Here is a 20,788-nt window from a genome sequence, read left to right on the forward strand (position 1 = left end):
CTGCATTTATTGTGCATTCTTGGTATTTTTTGGGAAGTGAAGAAATTTTAACCTGCAAATTATTTAAACATAAAATGAAATGTTTGTGAAAATAATTTTTTTTTTTTTTTTTAGAGTTGGAGCCTTGCTGTGTTGCCTAGGCTAGAATGCAGTGGTGCATCACTGAAGCCTTGAATTCCTGGGCTCAAGCAGTCCTCCTGCCTGAGTCTCCCAAAATGCTGGGATTATAGGTGTGACCCACCATGCCTGGCAAAAAACCAAAATTCTTGAATATCATGCTTTAATTGTGACTAATGTGTATTAATTTTTATTTTGTAGTTTTCTTTTCATGTTTTGGAACAGTTTTTCTTTTATTTGTTATTTTTCTCCCTTTTTCTCTTCCTTCCTTTCTTCCTTCCCCCATGTTCTTTCTGCCTCTCTCTCTCTTCTCCTACCCCTCCTTGCTCCCCTACTTTCTTCCTTTTGCTGTAGGTCCTTGAGAAAACTCTTGGTTCTTGGGTACTATGCCTTTAGTACCTAACGGATAAAATGGGTTTGTAAGGAGTATTTTCATAATTGGCCAAAGGATGAACTGATCAAATAAGGGTTATGTAGTATAACATTATAGTTATGTGATTTTTAGTTGTATTTTTGAGATCACTCCTTTAATACCATTTAGTACTACTCTGTGATAAATAACAATAATTGCCACCACTTATTGAACACTGATTCTTTACAAGGGATGATTATGTTCAATCATCTGAATGAATTTAGAATTTAAACTCTAATCTCCCTGATTCTAAAGCCTTTGTTGCTGATTTTCAGGCATTTTTAAAGCAGCAGAAACTTTTTTTTTTAATGCGATATTTTGCAGAATACCAGCATATCAGTCATTAAGAGAGGCAGTGCTCTCCTCTTCTTTGGTTTTGGGGTGAGAGGTCCAAAGCATCATACTTGGTTCCCCCCACCACTGTGGGACTGAGGGATGCATAGACCGTGGTTTAAAATTCACTGCCCTGTGCTTTGAGATTGGTTAGGGGACTGGCTGGCCTATATCTGCCCAGTAACAGCTGTGCATATGGCATCTTCATGTTTTGTTTTCTGTCCATTAGACTTATATTATGATTTTGTAAGCAGATACATAAATTGTGCTTCTACAAATACTGATGATATATGACTTTCAGCTTCTAAGAGTCTAGTTCCAGAATCAGTATGCTCTTAACCTTTTTGGAAGCCATGTGTTGACCTCTTTATATTTTAAAATTAACTGGGCATTTTTTTTTTTTTTTTGAGATGGAGTTTCATTCTTATTGCCCAGGCTGGAGTGCAATGGCGCGATCTCAGCTCACCGCAGTCTCCGCCTCCCGGGTTCAAGTGATTCTCCTGCCTCAGCCTCCCGAGTAGCTGGGATTACAGGCATGCGCCACCATGCCTGGCTATAACTGGGCATTTTTGAAAGGAATACTATAATTCTTTGCCTTTACAAGTGCTGAGTTCATCCTATGGATTTATCTGTGAAACTAGGTAAAGTTGTAGATCACTTGCTCTAGATTTAAAGTAAACTGTAGTCCATTTTGACCCAATATACTAAGCTCAAGAGGGGTCAATGAATGTATAGAGCTGCTGACCTTCTGGCTTTGCCTCAGGTAATCACAGCAAAGGTGAAGGACCTCATGGTGTTTGTGTTTTCTGATTAGTCTGGTTGACTGAAAAGACTTTGTCCTAATCTCATGGGAAGCACCAGCAGTGATTTCTGCTTTGCTTCCCATCATTCTGAGTCGATAGCATCTTAGCTGCAAACAAAGAATGTTCGCCTGATATTGAAAAAGAGCCTTGTGTTGATCATTTCACATTTGTTTTAGTAGCCACGTTTCTTACCATCCTCATTTTCAGTATGCCAGAGTTTTGAGCAAAAGAAAATAACAATGAAAACTTTATTATATCTGATAGTTGTCACGAAAGTAAATGTCATATTATTCTGGGTTATGAATTAGCTTCAATATTGGGTAGAGAAATAAAGGGTCAAAGCTCTTTTCAAAAGATTAATTATTATTAACCTTTAATAATTGATTAATGGGAAAATTTTTATTTTATTTTTATTTTTTTGTGTGTTGGGGGAAAATGAAAATGAATTTGTTTTTGACAATTTTGTACCATGACAGTCCATTTCTTATCACCGAGGAAACACTGATGTTTTCTTACTAATCTTTTCCTGTCATTTTTGGCTTTTAATTGCACTTTGGATTATATATGAAATATAGGTATGTATTTTTTTAAAGTGAAAACATGGATGATTCAGTAACGATTGGGCTACGTTATCTCAGAGCGAAGCAAGATGTTGAGAATGTGTAGATCTGAGTTGAAATTTTCTTTCTGTTCTCTGCCAAAAGAATAAGGATTCATGCAGCAAATATCTGTTGAATGCCCGCTATGTTGCTCATTGTGTTTTAGGTGCTAGGGCTGCACAAATGGGAAACACCAGTTCCTGTCCTCATGGAGCTTATGTGCAAATGAGAGGATAGAAAACGAACAAATAGATAATGTTGAATAACATTTATGTAGTCTCTATGTGTCGAGTGTCTGCTTTGTGCTGAGGATTGTTCTAGATTTTCACGTGTAGAAGTGAAGAAAACACAAACATTTCTATACTTGTGGAGTTTACATTCTAATCAGGGGAGACAGACTACAGACTATAAGTGAATACATAAGTAAAGTGTGGTATAGCAGATGGTAAGAAGTGCTACACACACCCCCACCCACTCACCAAGGAGGGGAGACCAGGGAGTTGCTGTTTTAGCTGGGTTGGCCAGAAAGGGCTTCACTGAGGGCCCACATGAGCCAACACCTGAAGGAGGTTAGGGAGAGTGTCAGGAAGAGCATTCCAGGAAGAAAGGAAGCGGGTGCCCGGATCCTAAGTCAGGGGCATGATTGGAGGTTTGGAGCAGCAGCAAGGTGGTTGGTAAGGCTGAAGCAAAATGAGGCATGGGGAGAGTGGCAGGAGAGAGATGAGAGAGCTAGGGCGTGTGGTGTGGTGGGTGGGTGTAGGGAAGTCACGTAGGGTCTTGTAGGTCACTGGAAAGACATTGATTTTAATTATCAGTATAATGGGAAAATGATTGTAATGCTTTGAGCACAGGAATAACATGATGTGGCTAACATCTTTTTTTTTATTATTATACTTTAAGTTTTAGGGTACATGTGCACAACGTGCAGGTTTGTTACATATGTATACATGTGCCATGTTGGTGTGCTGCACCCATTAACTCGTCATTTAGCATTAGGTATATCTCCTAATGCTGTCTCTCCCCGCTCCCCCCACCCCACAACAGTCCCCGGTGTGTGATGTTCCCCTTCCTGTGTCCATGTGTTCTCATTGTTCAATTCCCACCTATGAGTGAGAACATGCAGTGTTTGGTTTTTTGTCCTTGTGATAGTTTGCTGAGAATGATGGTTTCCAGCTTCATCCATGTCCCTACAAAGGACATGAACTCATCATTTTTTATGGCTGCATAGTATTCCATGGTGTATATGTGCCACATTTTCTTAATCCAGTCTCTCATTGTTGGACATTTGGGTTGGTTCCAAGTCTTTGCTATTGTGAATAGTGCTGCAATAAACATACGTGTGCATGTGTCTTTATAGCAGCATGATTTATAATCCTTTGGGTATATACCCAGTAATGGGATGGCTGGGTCAAATGGTATTTCTAGTTCTAGATCCGTGAGGAATCATGATGTGGCTAACATCTTAAAAGGCCCACTCTAGCTGCTGTGCTGGGAATAGATTTCATTGGAGACCAAGGCAGATGAAGATGTTCATATTTGTGCATTGTCACCTTTTAAAGCTTGAGACCACAGAACTGTTTATGCTTCCCATTTGAGAGAGAATCTCTCCATCACCTGGGCTGGAGTGCAGTAGCACTATCACGAATCACCATAGCCTCGACCTCCCACACTCAGGTGATCCTCTTGCCTCAGCCTCCTGAGTAATTGGGACCATAGGTACGTTCCACCATGCCTGGCTAATATTTGATTTTTTTGCAGAGACTGGGTCTCCCTATGTTGCCCAGGGTGGTCTCAAACTCCTGGCCTCACGTGATCCTCCTGCCTTGGTCTCCTAAAGTGCTGGGATTACAGGTGTGAGCCACTGTGCCTGGCCTACATGTCTCATTTTTTGACATTACTTTCATATATTGATTTATATTATATTGGTAGATTCTGTGTTTTTGAGGATAAAAGTGAGCTGACAGATGGATTTAACTTTCTTCCCTGATGGTCCAAGCTTTTTTTAAAAAAATTAATTATTGATTTATTTTAGAGATAGGGTTTCACTCTGTTGCCCAGGCTGGAGTGCAGTGGTGCCATCATAGCTCACTGCAGCCTCAAACTCCTGGGCTCAAGGGATCCTCCTGCCTCAGCCTCTTGAGTAGCTGGTATTACAGGCACTCACCACCATGCCTGGCTAATTTTAAAAATTTTTTTATAGAGACGAGGTCTCAACAGAAGGCTCATAGGCTCAGCCTTGATACCATGTACAATTGATCAGGTCAAGTAATGTGGACAATAAGCAAAATAACTGGGCAGGCAGTTCTATTACTTCTGAATGCATTGTAAAATTGCTCAAAATGAGATGTTATTGCATTGGTAAACCTCCAATTCCATAGGTTCTGCCAGTGTCTCTCATAATAACAACTGACCAGCTTATTGCAGCAGCAGCACCAAAAGAAATGGATACGAGTTGATATAAATTGGGGACTTGGGCCAAATAAATTGGTATGTTTCTCTATGGTATACTAGGTGAATGAGATGACCTCAGATTTCTTTAAAGTTAGAAAGTAGTCTAGTGCTTATCACTGGAGCAGGGTAGGTTGAAGGGAGATACTTGGCTTTGTTGTGATGTGCACACAAACACTTAACATTTCATTCCAATTTTGACCACCCTGTTGGTGCTAGATCAAGCTCTGAATCTCATTTTTCTTGCCTATAATGAGAAATAACTGTATACGATTATTCAAGTGAAGTTGTTAGGGCTTAATCATTGAGTAATGAAACATTCATTATTTAGTATATACCTAAAATAATTCTGGCTTTTAAATGTGATTATACCTTGAAAGTTAGAATTAGAACGAGGAGTAACCTTAATATAAAAAAAGTCCTAGTAGAACAACATGGTTTGCTAGGAAGTTATTTACAGCCCAAATATAAGATGGAGAATTCTAGCTGCTTGTATGAGAAAGGGAAGAAGGCCTTTGGTTTCTAGAAATGGACATGCTAAACAGTGGGTAATAATGAGATATAATTTTAAATGTGTGCAGCACTCTAGAGCACATTAATGCAGTTGCTGGAACCATGAGGTGATCTTTCCATTAAGTTCAGGTGTGTGTGTATTTGTGTACTGTATTCGGTCTCTGCAGCTCAAAGGAAGGTATTGGAAAGCGTTGAGGGGAGCTTCTCAGAATTTCAGAACTTAGAGTGGCAGCTGAAAAAACCCGGGGAGATGAAGCACAGACAGTACAAGTTTGAAGGTAATTTAAAAATGATCTGTAGTTCTAAAAGGCTTTTAAACAGAACAATGAATGGTATTTCCGAGGTTCGTTCTTTCCAGGTGCTTTCTATAAGACTCCATGGAAAAAATTGGGTTGGTCTCTTACGGCAGGAGAAAACCTATGATAGTGCTTATATGTAGATTTACTTGCGCCAATAAAATTCAACAAAAACAAAGAAGACATCTCAGTATTTTATACTTTTAAAATTAAGAGTAATGTCAGCACATTAATTTTCATTTACTATCCTTGCCTCCTAGATAACTTTTTAGAATATTTCTAGTCTGTAGTTTCAATGAGTTGTTTGCACATTTTTGTATTTTATTGCAGATAATATGCATACTCAGAGGCATTCCCTCCCTTCTTTATCTTTTCCTTGAACCAAATTCAGTACTTTTCTTTTCTATTTTTTTTTTTTTTTGGAAAGAGTCTCGCTCTGTCGCCCAAGCTGGAGGGCAATGATGTGATCTCGGCTCACTGCAACCACCACCTCCCGGGTTCAAGTGATTCTCCTGCGTCACCCTCCCAAGTAGCTAGGATTGTAGGCACCCACCACCACACCTGGCTAATATTTGTATTTTTTAGTAGAGATGGGGTTTCACCATGTTGGCCAGGCTAGTCTTGAACTCCTGACTTCAGGTAATCTGCCCAACTTGGCCTCCCAAAGTTCTGGGATTACAGGCGAGAATGATCACATCCGGACAAATTCAGTACTTTTCTGATTTTATGACTTAAAAGTTATGGTCTTCCCCAGGCCTGTGTCCGTCAGCCCCTCTCACTGTATATATCTCTGGTCTTCCTCTCACAAATGCTAAGGCAGTTTTATTCAAAGCGCCCCTTAGCTTTTCTCACCCCTTTATCTTTTCCAAGAGAGGGCTGCAAAAATCTCAACTTCTCTGCTGTCTGTATCATCTCACATTTCTATTCACAATAGCCTCTTGGGCTTTGTTTTCCTTCTTTTCTCTTTTTCTAATAGTCTCTAGTGAGGGTGACTTGCAGATTTTGTGAAATTCTAGCTATTGCTGAACAGGTGATTATGAGCAACTGTGAAGTTACTGAAACTCTGAGAAAGCAAAGGAAATTTGTCTCTGACTTGATATCGTGGTTTGAACAACCTCACTTTTCACGCATTTGTTTCAGGAAGAAACAGAGTAACATAATTTTTCAATCTTAATTATACTTATAAATTAAATTGAAATGAAAATACTGTCATCACATTTATAAAAGTAGAACAGAGTTTTGAGAAATAAATGTTTCAGTGTAATTTGGTACTTTTCTAACATTTGAATGTTATTCATTGATGGGTATAGCCCTGTTTCTTCCTATTAAAAAAACCTTTTTTTTTTTAATTTTTAACAATTGACAAATAAAAATTACATATATTTGTAGTAGACAGCATGATGTTTTGAAATATGTATACACTGTGGAATGGCTAAACCAAGCTAATTAACATACACTTCACCTCACATGCTTATCAGTTATTTGTGGTGAGAATACTTAGAATCTACCTTTTCATCAATTTTTAGGCATACATTGTTATTAACTGTAGTCACCATGTTGTACAATGGGTTTCTTGAACTTACTTCTCTTGTCTAACTGAAGTATTGTATCCTTTGACCAACATCTTCTCAACCCGTCCTCTCACCCCGAGCCCCTGGTAACCACTGCTCTACTTTCTGCTTCTATGAGTTTGACTTTTTTAGATTATACATGTAAGGGAGATGATGCAATATTCATCTTTCTGTGTCTGGCTGATTTCACTTAACATAATGTCCTCCAGGTTCATATGTGTTGTTGCAAATGACAAGAGTTCCTTTTGTTTTTGAGACAGGGTTGCACTCTGTTGTCCAGGCTGGAGTAAATGGTGAGATCTCAGCTCACTGTAGCCTTGACTTACTGAGCTCAGGCGATCCTCCCACCTCAGTCCCTCTGCTATCTGGGACCACAGGTGCATGCCACTCTGCCCAGCTAATTTTTTGTGGAGATGGGTTTTCACCAGGTTGCCTAGGCTGGTTTCAAACCCGTGGGCTCAAGTGATCTACCCACCTCAGGCTCCCAAAGTGGTGGGATTACAGGTGTGAGCCACTGTGCCCAAACAGATTTCCTTGTTTTTAAATGCTGAATGGTATTCCATTGTGCTTATACCATATTTTCTTTATCCATTCGTCTGTTCATGGACACTTACGCTGCAGTGGTCATGGGAGTGCAGATACCTTTTTGACATATTGACTTCAATTCCTTTTGATATAGACCCTGTAGTGAGATTGTTGGATCATATGGTAGTTCTATTTTTTAATTTTTTGAGGAAACTCCATACTATTTTCCACAGTGGCTGTATTTTCCATCTTTATTGAGGTATAGTTTATGTACAGTAAAATGCCATATTTTCAGAGTGCAGTGCAGTGAGTTTTGGCAAAGGTATATATCACTGAATGTGTTACCATCACCCCAGAGTTCTCTCCTGCCTTTTTGCGGTCAGTTCTCTCTCACATCCTGCTCCAAGCAACTGCTGATTTGAATTCTGGCACTACTGATTAGTTTTGCCTATTCCGGAACTTCGTACATTATTCCCTCTTTTGTGTCTAGCTTCTTTTGCTTGGCATAATGTTTTTGAGATTCTTCATTGTTTCTTCCTTTTTGTGGCTGACTGAGCCTATCCCCCAAATTCTAAAATAACATTTTTCATGACTGTGACTTTCTAATCATAAAGCGGAAGCCTCAGGGCAATTTAGTATTAACAGTTCTTGTAGTTTCTTTGGTCTGTAGCTTTGTTAGCTCGGTTTAGAGAATTTTGGTGTGGTCATTTTCTACCCAGCCTGATGCTAATTTTTTACCCCCCGCAAATTCGATTTCACTTTTCCTTCCATGTAGTAAGCAAAAGTGAGAAGTGAGCTGATTACATTGTACATATCCTAGTGTGAAGTGACACAATTGTCTTTTTCCAATCAGATAGGAGTTTGCCAAGCTTTACTGACACCGTGTAAGTTTGTCCCCGACTCTTGATCAGGAGCCTAGTTGGGTGTTGTATAACATAAGATTTATTTTTAACTGTTTCCATAGTAACTGTTACACATAGAGGAAAAAGCTGAGAACTATAGTAGCAAGGTGATGTGAGCAGGATATCAGAAATCAGATTCTAACAGATTTGAACTAAGATTTAAAATGGAATGATTTAATAGCTGGAGTCCTTAACTCAGAGACTAAGAACTCCAGTGGAATTTAGGAATGGCTTTGAGAGATATGTGTTTTTTTTTTGTTTTTTTTTTTGAGACAGAGTCTCACTCTGTCGCCCAGGCTGGAGTGCAGTGGCGCGATCTCGGCTCACTGCAAGCTCCGCCTCCTGGATTCACGCCATTCTCCTGCCTCAGCCTCCTCAGCTGGGACTACAGGTGCCTGCCACCACGCCTGGCTAATTTTATTTTTGTATTTTTAGTAAAGACGGGGTTTCACTGTGTTAGCCAGCATGGTCTCGATCTCCTGACCTCGTGATCTGCCTGCCTTGGTCTCCCAAAGTACTGGGATTACAGGCGTAAGCCACCGTGCCCGGCCTGAGAGATATGTTTAAAAGTCAAATAAAGCCACAAATGATGATAAAAGACTGGACTCTCCTACCTCATCCTACCCCAGTCCCAGTTCCAACATCTCAGAGATGCTGACTTTTACTCTTTTAGTTTTTCTTTTTTAGGTATTTCTATTTCTAATAGTAGGCTTGTGCTGTGTTTTTTATTTTAAATGTTATATATTAACTTCCAACTATGGAAGATGAGGACTTAGCCCCCTTCCCAATCTCTCCCCATCCCACTACATCCTCTTCCTTCATCCTCTCTATATAGTTGTATTCTAGTTTTGGTTAAATAGATGATCAGTGCTTACCTTTTTATAACTACACTAATATGTACATCTAGGCCATACAGCATACTGTGATTATGTTTTCTCTTGTGCGATTGCGTTGTTGTTTTCCTGGAGTTACTGATTGGATTGTCCTGTTGCCTTTCTTCTGTATTGTATTTCCTGGATCCCTTGTTTCTTCTCTTCTGTTTTCTCTTGTAGTGGTGGAACACATTCTTCAGTAGTTTGCTGAGATATGGTGCATATAAAATTGAGTTTTTGAGAGCTTGCAAGCCTGAAAATGTCTTTATTCTTTCCTCATACTTGATTGATAGTTCTTCTGGGAAATACTTCTCTCTTAAAATTTTGAAGGTATATCATTCCTTTGTCTTGTAGCTTTTAATGTTGCTGCTGAGAGAAATCCGATGTCATTCTGATTCACAAGGCTTTGTATAGGTCCTGTTTTTTCCTTTTTTTTTTTTTTTTGACAGCTTTTATGATTGTCTCTTTATCCCTTGTGTTCTTACATGTCAGAATGATGTGTCTTGGCTTGGGTCTTTTTGACTTCCATTTTCTTGAGCACTTGGTGTGCCTTTTCAATCTGAGAATTCATGTTTTGACATGTTCTGGCATTTTTTTTTCTTTCTTCTTCTTCTTGTTTTTTTTTTAAAAGAGCTGGAGTCTTGCTTTGTTGTCCAGGTTGGATGCAGTGGCATGATCATGGCTCTCTGCAGTCTCAACCTCCTGGGCTCCAGTGATCCTACTGACTCAGCCTCTTGAATAGCTGGGACTACAGGCATGTGCCACCATACCTGGCTGATTTTTTAATTTATGGTGGAGACAGGGTCTCCCTGCATTGCCAAGGTTGGTCTTGAACTCCTGAGCTCCAGCAGCCCCCCACCTTGGCCTCCCAAAATACTGAGATTATAGTAAGACACTGCACTGAGCAGGCAGTTTTAAAAAAAATTATTTAATTATTTTTTAACTATTTTTCTCTACTCCATTTGTTTCACTTTTCCTTCCTTGGAACTCCTATCTGGTAAGTGTTGGACCTTTTGGATCAATCCTCTTGTTCTGTTTTACCTCCTATCTCATTTTTTGGTGTTTTCTTGTTTGGAGATTTCCTCAAGGATACCTTCTAACCTTTCTATTGGAGTTTTAAAATTTCTATTTTAATTTCTAAGAGTTGTTTTTCATTTCTTGAAAATGTTTATATCGGCCTGTCCTTGGTTAATTGATGTAATAGCTTCTTTTATTTTTCCTAAGGATGTTAATTATAGTTTAACAAAATTCTGTTTCCTGCATAGTTTCTGTTCCCTCATGTCCTGCTTCAGTAATTTTCTCTGTTTTGATGCCTGTCATTCCATTCTGCAGGCTTTCTGTGCATGTCTGGTGATCCTTGGCTAGCCATTTGTGTGTAAGAGGCAGGCACTACAAACCTGATTGGAAGCTCAGAACATGTTATGGAGCTTGTCCATAATGATTGGGTAGGGACTCAGCAGTTTCTTCAGTGAAACCTCAAATGTCACTATCTGTATAGGTCTTCACTTGGACCAGTTCACTTTCCCAAGGGAGAAGCCATTTGTCTTCTGTGTTGGGGTGAAAAGTCAAGCTGTCAGTGTTTTGGAGCCTAACTATTGACGGAGACCGAGGGTCCATGGGGGCTGAGGATCATACTGTTTAATATGTCCCACTTTGACTTCATCCTCCTGTTTTCTGTGCAGTGTCTCATGCCTCCCTCTCAACCATGCCTGGCATTTCCTTGTCTAGATCCTGTCCAATTCAGTTGCTCCCAATTTGGCCAATGCTGTGGGGGAGGAAATTACCCATGTGTGTGGCTTGATGGGGATTTGGGACTCAAAATACTCCTATAGAAACTTTTAACTCAGTACCCCTGCCATTAGTATACTTGGTGCCTCCTTTTTGGTGTTAGTAAATCCTACTCCAGGCTAAGGTTTTCAGATTTCTCTGGCCTGCTAATTTAGTTGCCTACTGTCCATCTTCTTGCTAGCTTCCACAGTTTTGTTACCATCTCTTATTTGCTGTTCTTCCTCTCTGTTCTCTCTTTATGCTTCAAAAAATTTCTTTGCTGTTACCTTGGTGGGATTGCAGGAAGGAGTAGAAATAATTGGAATCATCTTCATCAGATTTACAAAGAGGTCTATGACCCCCCAAATTAATAATCAGTCTATTATACTGTTTTTTTTTTTTTGAGACGGAGTCTTGCTCTGTTGCCCAGGCTGGAGTGCAGTGGCGTGATCTTGGCTCATTGCAAGCTCCGCTTCCCAGGTTCATGCCATTCTTCCACCTCAGCCTCCCAAGTAGCTGGGACTACAGGCACCCGCCACCATGCCCAGCTAATTTTCTGTATTTTATTTAGTAGAAACAGGGTTTCATCGTGTTAGCCAGGATGGTCTCGATCTCCTGACCTCGTGATCCGCCCACCTCAGCCACCCAAAGTGCTGGGATTACAGGCATGAGCCACTGCGCCTGGCCTATTATACTTATTAAGAGAGGTTACAAGGTCGTCTTATTCAAGACTTTTTTTTAACGTGGGAGAGTTTCATAGAAGCATGATTTTGGTGTTGTCATGAAGTTGTAGGAAAGGATTAGATGCTTTCTCAAGAAACCTTTTAATCTTAGCATTTTGTCCTCGTATTTTCCGTACTTGTTGGATGAATGTTGAAATTTAGTTTTGTAATCACCAGAGGCATAGTGTCAGTGAATATTTTCATCACGACACCAAGTCTTGTAGAAGAACAATATAGATTTTCAGTTACCAAAATATGGTAGACTCTTTGCACTGATGGACATGTCCCATGTATTGATGAAGGTTTGGATTATACAGGTGGGTGCATTTGCCAAAACTTACCACGTGGTACACTTGAGATGCATTCATGGGTAAATTTTACCTCAAACAGAAGCCAGAAAGAAAACTGTAAAGAAATATTAAACTCAAATTTAAATGAAAATACATGTGAGGACTATCAAAAATATATGAAAGTAGTTCTGTGAATTTTGAAAAATCATGGTTTTTAAAATTTTTCCGTGTTGAAAAAATGGAAAATTTTCATTTAGGGGAGCAAATAAAAACTTATTCCTATCACGTGCATCACAACTACCTCCTCCATTCCTCTCCTCTCCCTTTTATTTTGTCATGTTTTGCCTATGCTAGTCACTATACCGTGCAGATCTACAGGTGGTGGAGATTGTCTTATTTAATATCTAATATTCAGAATGCAAGGCAAAAAAGCCTTGGTATGTCGTTTTATTTTCATATTATCTCTGGATGTGCCTCTTCTCTTTTGGAAGCTGGGGTTACTTTTATTTTAGTTAAGTTGAGCACCCTGTTTCTTAGTTTTAAACTTTAGCTGGAGTTCTAGAGCTAGAAGCTTGGACCAAGTGACGTATCAGCTGGATGGGAAATTTGCAAGCATTGGGGAAGGTATAATAGCATGGACTCTCACATTGATCATTCTCCTTTTAGATATATTAATATTTATGAGGTACTTCATATTTTCAGAGTGCTTTCTCTTTAGTAATGTTTTCTAGATGCACTCAAAGGTAGGTTGGGAGTAGTTTTCTCATTTCATGGGAGTGAAATTAGAGAGAGGTGGAGATGTGCCCAAGTGAGTCTATGTCAGAACCAGGATTAGAATTTTGGAGGCAGACCAAGGAGAGTAAGTGGCAGTGGGAATTAGGAACTGCTGCATACAGTAGTACCAGTGAAGACTACTAACCAGATTATAGGTTTAGATTGGCAAGACTTTGGACTGACCCAAGACTGAATCTGTTTTATTGTAGGTAAAAGAGAACCTACTTTCATGTAAGATGCTGCTGCACTGCAAACGGGATGAGCTTCGGAAACTATGGATTGAAGGAATTGAGCATAAGCATGTCCTGAACTTGTTGGATGAAATTGAGAATATCAAGCAAGTGCCTCAAAAGCTGGAACAGTGCATGGCCAGCAAGCACTATCTCAGTGCCACTGACATGCTGGTAAGAGAACAGCCTGTGCTAAGGGTCATTTTTGTTAAGATGTAAAAGCACTCTCTTTTGTTCTCTCTGAATCCTGTAATCCATGTAGCGCATTACAAACTGCCCTCTTGGGATTCATGAGCCCTTGCAGGTGAAGCCTGGCTATTTCTCTTTCTAATTCCAGTGTTTGAAATGGTAGGTGATTATTATTTATGTATTATCTGTCTTTGTAACAATGGCAAGAAGTATAATAGTAAGAAACCAGTACTTAAATCAGGTTAGAATGGTAATGAGAGGTGTTTTTTAGCTTCAGAGAAAGATAGTTAATGAATCCAATTTTAAACAATGAAATCTACATGAGACAGAACTTCTGAAGATTTATAGACTAGTGTTCCACACATTTTTTGAAGGAATTTTTACATAAGGGCTTTGTTCTTTTCCTTGAAATTGATAAGAAATAAAATTTTGGGAGACTAATACTGGAAGCAACTTTATTGAGCAAGAGTACTCCACAATCTAGCCTTTAGCCTCTATCTTAGTCCATTGTGTATGCTCCTTTTTGAATTGCTGAAAGTTCCCAGAAGGATGCAATTGGTGGTTCATGTGGCTAAGCGTCAAGAAGATGAATAAAAAATAGAAATACAGAGTTTGCTTCCTAATAATCCTAACTTTCCCAAGTCCTGTGGCTCTTAGAGAGGGCTGCTCTTTCTCCCTTCCCTTCTACCCACCCAGTCCCACTTCCATCTCATTCAGAGTTGGTTAAGGAAGCTCTCTATAGGAGCTCTCAGCAGCAGATGGGCTGTATTTGAATTGTTGTTTTTTTCTTCCCCACAATAGGTGAAAATCCTTTGCCTTTGTTTAACCAAATTAGATTGGCTTTAACACTGGAAAAAACACTGAGGGGAATTGGTAGGGACACAGATTAAATGCTCTAAGTGGTTCTAATTCATTCAGACTTCCAAGAGGAATTTTGCTAAAACTCCTTCATAAGAAGCTTTTTAAGGAAATTTGGTAACCAAGGAGTGAGAAGTGCCATGATATTCTATCAGATATTAAAACCTGGTTATGTGATAAGACCGAATGGTCAGTTTCCACAGTGGAAGGAGATTAATAATGGTTGGCCCTTGGCTGGGAGTTTGAGGCTGCATTGAGTCATGATCATGCCACTGTACTCCAGCCTGGACGATAGAGTAAGACTGTCTCAAAAAGAACCCCAATAAACAACAAAAAAAGATTGACTCTTGGGAGTGACAAAAGAATTGGTTATTTTCAGCATCTTATTCAAAGTGGCAGCTTCTTTAATAATAATGACTATAGGGTGTCTGATAGAAAAAAATTACTTTTCACCTTTAGTGTTGATTTATGCATTATGAATGCATACTTGTCCTATATTCTCAAGATTCAGCAATCAGAATAGATAAGCATGTATACATTTGTGTAGCAAATATACATCTATTTGAATCACGATTTTTTGGAGTGGGCTTGCTTTTAAGTAAGTGCCACAGATTAAAATAGGTTGTTAGAATTTATTTCTGTGTTAATTATGTTCAGATTTTTGTGTTATGGTCTTTGTTCTTAAGGGCTAATTTATTTACTTAAGGGCTAATCAATAAGGAATACTGTCCCTTTTTTTCTGACATATTTTCCTCAAGACTCATTAAATAACTTCTTTAAATTCTTGGTTGTGAGTTACAGAAATTCAACTCTAGCTAGCTTAAGTAAAAATAGTTGTTTGACTCATGTAACCAGTCTGCCTAAGGAATAGGCATGTATGTGGAATGTCACCTGTGTGTTTTCTCTGCATGCCCTCTTCATTGTTCTGCTAAAGACTGGTCTCTTCATGTGTGAGGGAGGAGGTTGGGTATTGAGGGAAAACAGGGGGCATAGGCTATGTCTACATCTTTCCACCTTTACAGAAGAAAATAATTCAGAAATCTAGGGTTAGGAGCTAGATTGAGCCAGGTTGGGTATAATAATCATCAGTAAAACTATCTGGTTGGGGCAGGGGGCGTGGTATAGGGAGGAAGAACAGTCATGTCCAGAAAAGAGTGAGTTTGTAAGACACATTTTCCGGAGGTTTTGTTTCGTTTTCTGTTTGGTTGTTTATATATTCTAGATATTAATTCTTCTTGTCTGTTAGATATCTTCTCCCAATTGGGGATTTGTCTTTTTCCTTTGTTTATAGTGTCTTTGTTATAAAGAAATTAAAAATTGTAATGCAAAACAGATTCTCAATTTCTCAGTATTTTTTGTTATGTGATTTTTTTTTTTTTTTTTTTTTTTTGAGACAGTCCCACTCTGTTGCCCAGGCTGGAGTGCAGTGGCGTGATCTCAGCTCACCACAACCTTTGCCTCCCAGGTTCAAGTGAGTCTCCTGCCTCAGCCTCCCAAGTACCTGGGATTACAGGTGTGTGCCACCACACCTGGCTAATTTTTGCATTTTTAGTAGAGATGGGTTTTCACCATGTTGGGTCAGGCTGGTCTGGAATTCCTGACCTCAAGTGATATGCCTGCCTTGGCCTCCCGAAGTGCTGGGATTACAGCTGTGAGCCACTGTGCCTGGCCTGTTATGTGATTTTTGATGCAAGAAAATTTTTTTCCATTCCAGTATCATAAGAGAATCTCCTATGTTTTCTTCTTTAACCCATCGAAAGTCCATTTTTATATATGGTATCAACTGAGGATCTAATTTTATCTTTCTTCTGTATAGTCAGTTGGCTCAGGCTGTTTATTGAATCCTTTTTCTACTGATTCATGATGCTATTTTGGTCACACAGCAACTTTTCATATATAAATGGATCTGTTTCTGAGCTCTTTATTTTGTTTAGTGGTGTTATTTGTACCTGCACCCAAATCATGCTGTTTTAACTCCTGTAACTTTATAATACATCTTGATAGGAAGTGAAGAGATTCTCTCATCTTGCTATTCAAAATTGTCTTTGTGGCCAGGCATGGTGGCCCACACCTGTAATCCCAGCACTTTGGGAGGCTGAGGTGGGCAGATCACGTGAGGTCAGGAGATTGACACCATCCTGGCCAACATGGTGAAACTCCATCTCTACTAAAAATACAAAATTAGATGGGTGTGGTGGTGCATGCCTGTAATCCCAGCTAGCTCGGAGGCTGAGGCTGGAGAATCACTTGAACCTTCAATAGCTAATCGATTGAATTTAAGAGAATTATCTTTGCAATGTTAAGTGTTCTTATCTGTGAACATAATATTCCTTTCATTTATTAAAATCTTCATTTGTGTCCTTTAATAATGCTTAGCAATATACATAGTCCTTAGGGGTATCATATGTATTTTGTTAGATTTATTTCTGGGTATTTCATTTTTTTGTTGTTGTCTTTTAAAACAGTAGTTATTTATTTATTAAGGTTTCTAGTTACTGGTTGCTGGTGCATAAGGATGTGATGTATTTTTCTTTTTTAATTGACCTTGTATTTCCCTGAACTGATTCCCAATACTGTCTGCCTGGAAAGTGATGACTTACTTTTTAAGACCTGGCTCAAATTTCATCAACTCGCTGAATGTCCCAGATATTCAGATAGCTAGGTGCTTTTCTTTATGTTTCCATAAGCTCATATGTTTCATTTTAATATAATTCCTTTTGTTTGTGTGGTAGGTCATTGAGGGTAGTGGTTGTGTCTTACCTATTTTTGTCTGCCCTGTTCCCAGCATAGTGTAGCTTATATAGTCAGAGTTCCCAAATCATTAGCTAAATGGGTGACTATGTGGAAGACTGTAATACCACTACAGAGAGAAAAAGGTATTTCTTTTGTGGGAGCTTTGGTCTGTTTTTTCTTCTCTGGTTATTTATTTGCTTATTTATTTCTTAATGGCAAGGTTCTCTAGTGTCTAACCTTCCCTTTTCGTAGTAATTAAATGAATGACAATGATAACAATAGCTAATATGTATTGAGCACTTAACTATGTCCTGGTACTATTTGAAATATGTTACATTTGTTAGCTTATTTCTTTCAACAACTCCACTTCTGATATTACCATTTTATAACTTTGCATGTTCTGAGGAGTTGGCATATCCCAATAAACAATGATTTGCATATCCCAATATGCAAAAATTTCGTGGAGGTAGGATTTAAAGTGCACTTGAAAGGTTGGAGATATCTTCAACTTGGTCTTTTGTATATAAGATTGAGTAGTAAGCCCTATAATTGCTTTCATTGGACTTCACATGAAAAACAATCACATTTTCTTTCTCCATGGTTATGTACTGTTGGAAGTAAAATCTACTTAAGCCATCTCAAGGGTCCAAATCGAAATCTTTGCTAAAAGACATCAGAAGAAAGTGAAGACAAAACAATCTAGTCCTTCAAAACCCCCTGATTTCCTTGGATTTGTTTGTCAGAAGATTTTGCATTTCTATTTTAAGGCAGATGCAGATGCTTAGTAATTTAATCTCTACTCAGAATAGATTAATAAACCCAGAGTAAATAACTCTATGGTGACCCATTGCTCTTGGCAGCTCCTGCTATTCCTACTGCACCATCAGACTGGTCTGGTAGCTATAGGCTTGGCTTTTAGATGAGATATTTGTTTCTTCTTTTGATATGATAACCGAGTACTGCATAAAATAATTAAATTGTCATGACAGGAAATGTCTGCAAATAGGTCTGGCCTTTTGTTTCTTTCTTCAAGGTAAACAGCTGCTGTTGGCTTATGAAAAGCTAAAAATGATCCAACAAGAAGCCTGTATCCGTCACATTGAAATCAGAGACTTGATTAATATTGTAGCCTGTAGCTTTGTGATATGTACGGTTTAAATTAGACCTTTGCAGTCATTGTGCTGGGTTGATGCAAGCACATTAATGACATAATTTCTGGTTGCAGCATCACATTTCTGCAGTCTGTCCTTTGTATTCCACTCACATTAATTGAAGTAATTTTGCCAGTGAAGCGTGTTTCAAACGTCTGCATTTAAATTGAAATTTTAATTCCCTTATTGTCTTGAAAAGACGGCTGAAGATGCCTTGTTACAGGTTTCATTATCACTCAAAACACTCCAGCTGCTGGTTCTAATGTACAAAGAGTGATTAATTCTGGGAAGAATTATTAATACAAGAATAGCAGCTTCTTCCCAGTGGCATGAGCCAACCAGGAAGGTATTTCATGATAGTTAATATTTTCATAAACTTTTTTTAAGGGAAAATGTGTGTAGAAGTCTGCATCAAACTAAAATTGCACAGATGAGCTTTGAAAACCACTTACACAAGTTCTGATTTATCATCCCATAGAAGTCAATTCATAATTGCATTCAATCAGTGGAAACCAAGCCAGTGCAAATAGTTTTGAAGCACTTTAGCTGACAGTCACAAGGCTTGTGACTAAAATAATTTTTTCATTTCTAAGCCTTCCTGAGATTGTAGAGATTTTGAATGTCTCTTAATCATTCTGTCTGTCTTTATTTATATGCGTTTTAAAAAGAATCCATAGCTGTATAGTCAGATAAGGATTATTATGATAATTATAATAACAACTTATATTTATATAGCTGCCTTCTTCCTAGAGGATCCCAGAGTGCTTTGCTGAGAGAATGGTGTAATGGAATTATTTCACTTACACTGTGTAGATGTGGCCGTATCTGGGATAAAGAGATTAGGGCAGCTATTTAATTGAATAGTTTTCTAAGATCTTATGTAATAAAATAAATATATTTGTAGTATTTTTAGTTAACAAGATCCTTTGGAATTGGATAACATGGTGGGTTGTGAATGTCAGCATGGGTCTTAATTTGGGTTAGGTCGTCTGATGCTTGAATCCCACCTTTGACTCTTAGTAGCTGGATGACTTGTGGTTAGTAATTTATCTTGCTGAAAGCTGGAGTTAAGAATAATATATATCTCCAAGGGTTGCTGAATGGATTAAGTGAGATATTAAACTGTGTATATAAAGTATATGCAATATAAAGTTTTTGAAATGTTATTTATAATCAATAAATTTTACTGATATTGTAGGAAATGATATGATGATTGCTTCCATGTTATAATCTCAAAAACTGCCTTGGAGGTGGACTTCTTTTGAGCTAGTAGAAGTTGGAGTAGGGTTGGATTAAGCAGTTTTGATTCCTTTTCTTCTTGGCCTAACATGGATGTACCTAAATGAAAGACCAGCCCACCTTTTTTAAAGTTAAAGGAACTCTTGTGGGCGGATAGGGTTTTTCTCAGAAAGCAATTCTAGTCTTCTCTAACAATTCTGTGTTATATTTCTAGGATTTGGCATGGACAAATTTCAGATTCTGTGTTATCAATTACCTACTCAGCTTACATTAAAAATATGTTCATAGGGTACCCATTGATTGTATAATTCTGAGCAATGTAATTTGTTGGTAAAGTATCCAAGACGAGCTTGTAAAATCTACTTTTAGGTAAGTAAATATGTTAATCCACTGGGTATCATCATTAGATAAAAGCCAGGTCAGTGCTGGAAGGTGTTTGTCATCAGAACATTTTAGTGTTAGAAGAGTTGGTGTTAAGCTGTTGTTTCTGTGAGTGCTTAGATAGCAGGACCAGTGGACCAGTGAGGTTGCTTCTGTTTGTGTCAATAAAACTGTGTCATTAGCAAATAGACTGATCTTATTTTCTCTTCTTTATGCGCAAGGAATGGGTGATCATGCATCCACTGCGAAATGATTAATGTGCAAGCAAGAAAAAAGGGAGCCAAAACATACATACATCCCTTTTATCTGGCTTGAAAGTTTCTGAGATCTCACAGAACTGTTTTTTCTTATTACTCTGGGAAAAGTATCGACGTGAAAGCTCTGTAGATAACAGGAGCTGGAATATTCTAGTGAGCTTATTGGACTAAACCTGAAAGTGGTTCGGTGACTGTAAAACAATGTTCCAGTATTCCGTATGGATTTTCCACAACATGATAAAAATATATCAGTGATCAATAATGAAATAGCCATCGCTAAAGCCCATCTGTTCCTAGTGTAGAAGGGCAGCTTGAAAGACTGAGGCCAATATTCTATGCTAATAATTTATCAGGAAAGAATCTGGCACATATTTTGATAAAGAGACAAATGATTGGGTCTTTAACATGTGATAATGCCATTGTTGATAACTTCTGTTGTTTGTATGTGTATGTGTGAAGGTGGCCTTAACCTTGGAGGATATTACTTGCTAGTGGGAAGAGACAGATGGTGAACAAATAGTGTCTCTCAAATTATGTTAAGTACTATGGAGAAAACTACAATAAGACAGGGAGACTGGGAGTACTGGGGATTGGGGTAGGGGTAGTGTGGTTTGCTATTTAAATAGGGGTGGTCAGCTGTAGCTGCTTTTAGCCGCATTTGGGACCCCCCCTTCATTCTTCTCTTGCCTTCAAAAAGATTTAGGAAAAGATGAAAACAAAATGAGTAACTTTGTTTTTTTATATCTACAATTAAGTGAGTAGGTTTGTGACAGCTTTATTTTTCTCTTATAGAGTAGAAGTGCAGG

At 38.5% G+C, this 20,788-nt stretch overlaps 1 protein-coding gene across 5 annotated transcripts in view; it reads left to right on the top strand.

Annotated features, from left to right (window-relative positions):
* The window catches only part of EXOC4 (exocyst complex component 4), an 815,858-nt gene that overhangs the window by 22,544 nt on the left and 772,526 nt on the right, over nucleotides 1-20,788 (top strand). For all 5 annotated transcript variants that reach the window (XM_054494593.2, XM_063667851.1, XM_054494594.2 and 2 more), the window contains exon 3: nucleotides 13,154-13,348. In XM_054494593.2, coding sequence (XP_054350568.1) covers nucleotides 13,154-13,348 — 195 coding nt within the window. The remainder of the gene's footprint in view (nucleotides 1-13,153; nucleotides 13,349-20,788) is intronic.

The sequence above is a fragment of the Pongo pygmaeus genome, chromosome 6 (assembly GCF_028885625.2).
Source record: "Pongo pygmaeus isolate AG05252 chromosome 6, NHGRI_mPonPyg2-v2.0_pri, whole genome shotgun sequence".
Lineage (NCBI taxonomy): Eukaryota > Metazoa > Chordata > Mammalia > Primates > Hominidae > Pongo > Pongo pygmaeus.